The sequence below is a fragment of the Cynara cardunculus genome, unplaced genomic scaffold (assembly GCF_001531365.2).
Source record: "Cynara cardunculus var. scolymus isolate 2C unplaced genomic scaffold, CcrdV1 Un_Scaffold_6002, whole genome shotgun sequence".
Lineage (NCBI taxonomy): Eukaryota > Viridiplantae > Streptophyta > Magnoliopsida > Asterales > Asteraceae > Cynara > Cynara cardunculus.
The window spans coordinates 17,004-26,302 of NW_020202714.1; the positions used below are offsets into that span (position 1 = coordinate 17,004).

The 9,299-nt window shown below is 37.1% G+C and overlaps 1 protein-coding gene across 1 annotated transcript in view; it reads right to left on the minus strand.

Annotated features, from left to right (window-relative positions):
• LOC112504558 (zinc finger BED domain-containing protein RICESLEEPER 2-like) overlaps positions 1-2,641 on the minus strand; it is a 5,567-nt gene extending 2,926 nt beyond the window's left edge. The window contains exons 1-4 of the mRNA XM_025108505.1: positions 2,585-2,641; positions 2,402-2,491; positions 633-2,019; positions 16-534 (exon numbers count right to left, since the gene is read on the minus strand). Coding sequence (XP_024964273.1) covers positions 16-534; positions 633-2,019; positions 2,402-2,491; positions 2,585-2,641 — 2,053 coding nt within the window. The remainder of the gene's footprint in view (positions 1-15; positions 535-632; positions 2,020-2,401; positions 2,492-2,584) is intronic.
• Between the last annotated feature and the right edge of the window lie 6,658 nt (positions 2,642-9,299).

A 9,299-nucleotide genomic window follows, 5' to 3' on the forward strand; every position in this document is an offset into this window, starting at 1 on the left:
CATCAAAATATGCACCTGAATCACCAATGTACACGCCTTCTTCTAAATAAATGTCTAACTCTGACTTCACACTTGCAAAAGTGTCAACGCTTCTGATATGTTGATCATACTTTGTCGTGCCACTCTTGATACCAACTCTAGAACTTAACTTGTTATAACCACTCTTAACTCCACTCTCACTTTTGTCAGGTGCACTACTCATTTGAACAACATTAGCCGCTTTATGTTGTTCAACATACTCTTCAAACATTTTAGTAAGAGTATCTTGAAAAATTTTCATTTGCTTAGGTGCCTCATCCTCTGAATAAATGAAACTAAAAGAGAACTCAACCAACTTCATCTTGTATCTAGGATCTAAAACAGCACCAATGGAAATCAACAGATTACAAGTACCCCAATATTTGTCAAATTTCTTTTTCATCTTGAGAGCCATATCTCTCATATATTTACTCTCATCTAAAGACAAATCATCTAATGCTTCTTTAATTCCATACAACTCACTAAGAAACAAATTAGAGGTGGGATATTCGGAGCCTATAAAATAAAAGAAGTAAATAAAATTCTATGAGAATTAGGTGATTAGCTTCGAAAAAATGACTTATAATGAAAACCATAAAGAAAATTAATAATACCTGAAATTATTTTTGTAACCTCGTTGAAAAGCCCCCAGAATGAGCAAATAACTTCAACTTTGTCCCAATCTTCCGAGATCAGCAAGGTCTTGTATGTCGATTCTCGATCGGCATAATTTACAAACACGTCTTTAAACTCCAAGGCCGTAGACAACATAGCATACGTAGCATTCCATCGGGTACTAACATCTAAGATCAAATGCTTCTTTGATAAGGTCATTTTCTTGGAAAGTTCGCTAAATATATGCAATCGATCCGGAGAGGCATTCACGTGTTTCACACTCTCACGAACATTGTGAATAATGTCTTTAATTTTCGATAAACCATCTTGAACCAACAAATTGAGAATGTGTGCACAACACCACACATGGAATAACTTCCCCCCAACAACAAGCTTTTTCTGAAAGTTCATAATTTCCATCAACTTTGTTGCCACCACATCATTAGTTGTAGCATTGTCAACCGTCAAAGTAGCAACCTTTGTCTCAATATTCCACTCTTTTAAACACTTAAAGAGGGAATCATATATACATAGTCCAGAATAAGGTGGTGGTACATCAACAAAACTCAATATGCATTTGTTAAGCTTGAAATCGGAATCTACAAAATGACAAGTAACAACCATATAATGAATATTTTGCACCGACGTCCACATATCAGTTGTTATACTCACACGATTGACAGCGCTTAACATTTTCTTGATTCTTTTCTTGCCTATCTCATAACTAGCAACACAATCTTGCTTAGTCGATGCATGTGAAATCTTGTTAAACCCGGAGTTAGCTTCTTTCATAACCACATTAAATAGTTCATACTCAACAAAATTAAATGGCAACTCATGAACCATAATCATATGACAAACAACCTCTCTAATCCTACTATTGTCAAATTTCCAGTTTTGGACCATAGAAGAATCTAATTTCCCCGGCACAACCTTTAACTTTAACTGACCTGGATGAATGGTGTTGACGGCTTTTAACTTTGGGCAATCACTAATATGCCTATGCAATGGTGTGGTGGTTCCATCTTTAAGTTTCTTTATCTTCTCACCACAATGGATGCACTCACAAACTTCAGTTCCATTAGCCAATTTCACCAAGCGAAAATGTTCCCAAACTCCTGAAGTCTTCTTTCTTTTCCTTTTAGCATATGGAGTAGATTCTTCATTGTTGACTATGTTGGTTTTTTCTCTACCACCATCAACGGCTGCTACAACGTCGTCTCCATCATTTGATCCGATAACAACCACTTCAGGAGTACTTTCCATTCTTGATGTGTTTGCGCTTGATTCAATTTCCGTTGATTCAAGTTCTTGAGGCGATTGCATCCGATCTAAATATAAATCATCATGAAAGAAATATGGACCGCTACAAGAGACATCAGACAGCTACAAAATGCAAAAAAAACATTTTAAATAAAAAAACATTTTAAATAATCAAACATTTTAATCGCTGCAGATTTGCTTTAGAAATAGTTGAGTCCGTTGTAAATGAGATAGGAGCAGATAGAGTGGGTATAAGATTATCCCCATTTGCAAACTACATGGAATCAGAGGACTCAAATCTGAAAGCTTTAGGTCTTTATATGGCTGAATCTTTGAATGCATATAAGATTCTTTATTGCCATATGGTGGAAACAACATTGTAAATGATAACATAGTACTGTCACTAATGTCCATGAAACTTGTTATTACCATATGATAATATATACACAAAACCTAAAACACAACAAAATAATAGATAAAAAAAACACAAATCATATGGTGGAACCAGCATTGTAAGAATGTAAGCCACGAATCGTAGATAGGGATTTCTCTTATACAAGCTTGGGAACTCTTTCCAATCATTTAGAATAAAAACCTAAAATCAAAATCAAAAAGAAATTCAGATTTTTTTTGCAATAAAAACCTAAAATCAAGAGATATACTGAAGAAACCAAATCATTAGAAGAACCGATGAAACTCTTCGCCAATCGGGTTCACGGAGAAGAATGAGCGAGAGTTGGGCCATTGAGGAGAAAACGCTAAGTACGCTAAGCAAATACTATAATATTTGAGAGAACGTACCTAGATACTACCCTTCACGATTGGCGATTGATTCACAGCACGGTTATCCCCTTCGCCTCTGCCCTTCACGACGACCACCACTCTTCAAGACGTCCACACCAGTCAGTCGATGACCTAGAAGAACTAGAAGAAACCCAACAAAACCTTATTAAAAAGGCCCAATATTAAAAAGGCCTAAACCTTCTTAAAAGCCCAATAATTAAAAAGGTTTTAAAATTTAAATTCAAACTAAATAAATAAAAATTATATATTAAAATTAATACATAAACGAACATAATCGAACATAAACGAACGAACGTTCACGAACATAAATGAACGCACGTTCACGAACATAAATGAACGAACAAGACTCTTGTTCATGTTCGTTCGTTTAACTAAACGAACAAAAAATTTTGTTCATGTTCGTTCATTTATTAAATAAACGAACATAAACGAACTTCCCGCCGAACGGTTCACAAACGGTTCGCTGAACGTTCGGTTCGTTTACAGCCCTACTCATGAATAGACAAAAGGACTATTCATTGTAGCAAAGGACAAGCTTTCCTCTAAAAGCTTGACACGTGTTGTGTACCTTCTAAATTGCATTTAATGCAATGGGTATAAATAGCTGAGTGTTCTCTACTAAGTTATTATCTATCATAATACTTCTTTCTCTCTGAGAAGCTTACCCAAGAAGTTACTTCTCTCACTACTCTCTCTAAAGAGAAAGAACCACTTTGAACAAGTGAAGAACGCATTTCTAAGTTTTCATTTCTTACAACAATTTTTTTCTCTTTGCTAAGTGTAATTGGGTGTATCTCTAGATTGTTTAGATAGTTTTCTTTACCTTATCTTTTCCACAAACAATCTGTAAAATTTGTATTGATACTCCTGTATCAATATATAATTTTTAAAAGTAAAAGTTTGTGTGTTTGTATTCATCCCCCCTTTTACAAACTGTTACCTATAAACTCTTGTAGATCCAGCTGGGACCAACAAGTGGTATCAGAGCAGTGTTTGCTTGTTGTGTTGTTTTGTTGTTTTATTGACATTTTGTTATCTTTTCTTCTCTAGATAATTTATTCTTTTACAAATGGATTTACAAAACACTAGCACTCACTTTCACGATAATGACTCTCTTGCCAAACCTCCACATTTCATAAGAGACAACTTTAGTCTATGGAAGAATCGGATGTCTTTGTTGATCCTATCTCTCATTGATTTGATGATAATCCCTTTTATCTATCGAAGTAATATGTTTTTGTCTATTCAGTTCCAACGATCATCACCGAGTCTGTTCATTGATCACTGAAACATGTATTGTAATCCTACAACGACAGCTATACTTCAAGAAGACAAAAGTCACACCCAAGAACCTTCAGTGAATGTCGAAAACTGACAACTGAAGATTAGTGACTAGTGTGTTCGTGATTAGAAGCGGTATTCAGTGATTACAATCTGGTCAATATATGTGTGAAGACTTCACAAGCCTCAGTGAATGCTGAAGAAACCTCCAGCGTTATTCCAACATTCAGTTTTCAAATGAAGCTTGCCATGCATGATTGTTTTTGTCTTGTCCTTCCACACACAAAGGACAAACCCATACCCTATCAAGAGTTTCGTACTGCATAGAGCCATTTGGTCGACTCTAGTGCCCACCAAATCCATGAAAGGATGTCTGCTTATTAATAGACAATAGTACTATTTACTGTAGCAAGGGACAAGCTTTCTTCTAAAAGCTTGACAAGTGTTCTGCCTCTTCTGAATTGCATTTAATGCAATGGGTATAAATAGTTGAACGTTCTCTTCACTCATGCATACACACGCAAACGCTATCTTATAAGCAAGTTAGAATTTCTCTCTAAAATTCTAAGACACATACCCAAGAAGAACACATCTCTACCTTATTTCTTTCGGCAAATCTCTTATATTTGCTAAGTGTATCTGTGTGTATTTCTAGATTGTTTTACATAGGTTTTCTTTACCTTTTCTATCCCGTAAACAATCTGTAAAAAATTGTATTGATCCTTCTTTATCAATATATATTTTTAAAAGTGAAAGTTACCATGTTTGTATTCATCCCCCCCTTGTACAAAATGATCACTTCTACACTCTTGTATATCTAGCTGGGAACAATAAGTGGTATCAGAGCAGTGTTTTCTTCTCGTCTTGTTTTGTTGTTTATATACATTTTATTATCTCTTCTTTGTCTCTAGATAATTTACTGCTTTTCAAATGGCTTTACAAAACACCAGCACAAACTTTCACGACAATTGCTCTCTTGCCAAACCTCCCCGATTCATTAGAGACAACTTCAGTCTCTAGAAGAATTGGATGTCTCTCTTCTTGGAAGATGTGGATCCTGAAATTCCACACTATATAGAGAATGGACCCTATGTTCCATATGCTATATCTACGACGGTTCCTGAAACAGCTACGACTGCCGCGATTCCTGAACGACAGATTCTAAAGCTCCCTCATCAATGGAGTGATGAAGACAAGAAGAAAGTGGCTATAGATACTCGTGCGAGATCTATAATAGCCATGTATCTTCCTGATGAGGTTTATCATTATGTGATGAAACTAAGAACCTCGAAAACCATGTGGGACACACTTTGTATTCAATATGAAGGCACTTCTCAAGTACAAGAGTCAAGGAAAATAAATTTAGTAAGACAATATGAAAGCTTTGTCTGTGGAAAGAATGAATTGTTGTCTGAAGTACATCAACGCTTTAACTGCTTCCTTATCGACTTGAGGACTGTTGGAAGAGAATATTCCAACTCTAAGACATTGACAAAATTCCTGGAATGCTTACAAGAATCTTGGGATACTTATTCTATGTGTCTCAAAATGTCCAATGATATGTCCTCTCTCTCTCTTAGTTCTCTTTTTGGGATATTGCTTAATCATGAGCAATCCCAACATCTGACAAGAAATCTCATTAAAGATTCCAGAAAAATGAAAAGCTCTCCATTAGCTTTGATCTTTGAGGATTCTTCAGCTGATCTCCTATTTTCTTCTAATCTTTCTGTTTATTCTTTTTCTTTAACGAAATTAGATCCTACTAACTCTGAGGACCTGTCAGATTCTGATCTTGCAGAGTTTGATGAGTCACTGGCTCTTTTAACCAAGTCTTTTAAAAGGTTTACCAAAAAAAGAAATTTCCGCTGATCTCCTTCGCTGACCATCTCGGATAAGGCAAAGTCAAATCCTATTGACAAGGCTTCAGCGATCTGCTACAACTGTCAGCGCAAAGGTCACTTTGTGAGTGAATGCAAGTTGAAGAAAACTGCGACGCCATGTTCTAAAACCCCATCCTCCTTCAAGCCAAAGATGACAATTATCAAAAGCTAAAGGAGAAGTACAGAAAAATGAAGAGTTCTCAACGAAAGAGAAATGGTCTTGTTGCTGAAGAATACGACTGGGCTGATTCTTTTGACAAATTATCCTCTGATGAGAAAAACACGACCTATCTCTGTCTTATGGCCAAGGATGTCAAGGTAGAATGTTCTGAGATATCAACCTCCTATGATCCCTCATCCTCCACATCTGCTCAGGTATGTTCCCTGAATGAACCCTCTTCTTCTTCTGTCCCTAATAGCCTATCAGCGTTAGATACATTGACGGTTGATCTTTACAATGCCCTGAATGGCAAATCCAATGCAGAAATGTTTAATCTTGATCTTCAAGAACAGTTGAGGATATGTCATTCTAGGATCAAAGAGCTAACTAAGATCGAGGAAGATCTCAAGGATCAGATCATTGTAATCTAAACCATCAATATCGAGCATGAACAAGCTATAGCTGTGCGTGAGCAAGGTATTGATGAACTCAAGGCTGAGATGGCTACCATTGAAGGGTGGTGCAAAGCCTCCATCAAATCCTCTGAGATCATCAATGCTCAGATTCTCGCCAAGATTAAGACTAGTCTAGAATTCTCCTATGATCAAGAAAAACGTGTCACTGACAGGTCCATGCTGAAGTTTGGCACCTTCGTCTCCTCTAATCTTGACACTTCTTCCTCTCAGTCTTCTATCACTGAGAGTCATCTTGAAGGAACTCTTTTGAGTTCATGTCGTAAAGACAAAGGTAAATCCATTGTCATAGCACCTCTTCCCAGGAAGGTTGACAAGTCATATAGATCAAGATCTATTCCTTCAGTTTGCGCACCTTCTTTTTCTATTTCTTCTGTGATGAAGATATCTGAATCCTCTCAGAAATCTAAGTCAAAGCTTAAGGTAAAATTTTCAGCCAAGGACTCTAAATCCTCAGTTGTTCCTTCTAGAACAAATGAGCAGGGAATCCTTGGAGCTTGTTCCTCTGGTACTTTGTAGCCCTAAAGCTAGTTTCAGCTATAGGAAGTGTAGACACTGTGGTGAAACTACACATTTTGCCAGCAAGTATCCTTCTGCTACCAAGGCTGGTCCTCCAGCCAAGGGAAAGAAAGTAGCCAAGGCCAAGAAATCAACCAAGGTGAAATCTGCCACTAAAGTTGTAAAAATGACTAAAGTGAAGAATACCATTAAAGCCTCTTCTTCAGGCTCAGTAAAGACTTCTGCTGACTCTAAGTCTTCAATTTCAGTAGATGTATCCTCTAACCATGCTGGACCTAAAGAAAAATGGGTACCAAAGCAATCTTAATCTGATCTCGTGTGTAGGAAGTCAAAGGCATTTGGTATCTCAATAGTGGATGCTCAAGACACATGACTGGAGATAAATCCCTGCTCATTGATTACAATGATGAAAGAGGCATTTCCGTAACCTTTGGAGGAAATGGAAAAGGATATACCAAGGGCTTTGGTGTATTAACCAATCGGGAACTACTTTCAAACATGTTGCATATGTAGAAGGATTGAAGCACAATCTTCTTAGCATCAGTCAACTTTGTGACAAAGATTTCACAGTAATATTTTCTAAGAATTCATGCTACGTCTTCGACAAGGATGATAAGGTTACTCTAACAGGTTCTCTCCTAGAGAATGTATACATCATCAACATCGATTCTCCTCTTACTGAGAACAACTGTTTTCTCTCAAAAGCTTCGTCAGACATCAACTGGCTATGGCACAAATGACTTTCTTATCTAAACTTCAAGACACTCAGTGAGTTGTCTCGAAATGATCTCATCACTGGTTTTCCTCAACACACCTTTGCAAAGGAATCTCTTTGCTCAGCGTATGAGAAAGGAAAAAAAACAAAAGCTAGCTTCAAGTCCTAGAAAATGCAGTGACCTCTCCATTTCAACTATTGCACATGGATTTCTTTGGTCCACTCAACGTACAATCTATAGCGGGAAAGAAATATACACTTGTCATTGTTGATGAGTTCTCCAGATACACTTGGGTCTTCTTTCTCAGATCCAAAAGTGAAGCACCTGAAGAAATTATTTCGTTCATCAAAAGGATAGAAGTACTTAACAACATTAAAGTACGATCTATCAGAAGTGACCATGGAACTGAATTCAAGAACAATACTATGGATAGATTCTTTGAGGAGAAGGGAATCTCTCACAACGTTTCTTCTGTGAGAACTCCACAACAAAATCGAGTCGCTGAAAGAAGAAATCGAACAATCATCGAGGCTACTCTATCAATGCTCAACAAATTTCATCTTCCTACTCAATTTTGGGCCGAAGCTGTCAATACTGCTTGTTTCATTCAAAATCGGTAGCTGATCGTAAAGAGATTCAAGAAGACATCTTACAAACTCTTCCATAGTAGAAATCCTTCTCTCAACTTTCTTCATATATTTGATTGCACGTGTTTCATCCTCAACAACCGTGACCAACTTGGAAAGTTCAATCGCAAAGCTAATGAAGGAATCTTTCTTGGATATTCTTTAGTATCCAGTAGAAGAAACAATACATGTCACCTTTGATGAATCTCAATCAGCTAATTCTAAACCCATCATTAATGATGATGAAGAATTAGAAAGCTGGATGTTCTCTCATTTTGGAAAACCTGAAGCTTCCTTCAGCAATCAACCCAATGCTGATACTCTAGAAGCTGATAATGATCCACTTATTATTCCAGTTGCAACTAATAACCAAGGCTAATCTTCTTTAGAGATCGTTGCAGTGCTCATTAGTTGCATTCCTCCCTCTACTTCAAACACTAACCATTCAGTGAATGAAATGCCTTCAGCTTCTAAACCTCTATCAGTCACTGAATCTCTCTCTGAGGCTCCTTTAGCACTTCAACCCATTGCTGAAGAATCTGTAGCTGAAGCCTCATCTTCTCTACATGAACATCAATGCTCAGATGACAATCCTCTACTAGCTTAGCTGACAATTCTCTAGATGAACAAGGTGTGGTAACCCATAACATGGATCGTCTTGTTGTTCAGGGTTATAGACAAGAAGAAGGAATCGATTATGACGAAACCTTTGCACCAATGGCTAGACTTGAAGCTATTCGACTCTTTCTAGCCTTTGCTGCCCATAGAGACTTTAAAGTGTTTCAAATGAATGTAAAGAGTGCTTTCCTTAATGAAAAACTACAAGAAGAAGTTTACGTTGAACAACCTCCAGGGTTTCTTGACCCTAAGTATCCAAATCATGTCTATCGATTAGATAAAGCTCTTTACGGGTTAAAACTGGCCCCTCGTGCCTGGTATGAAAC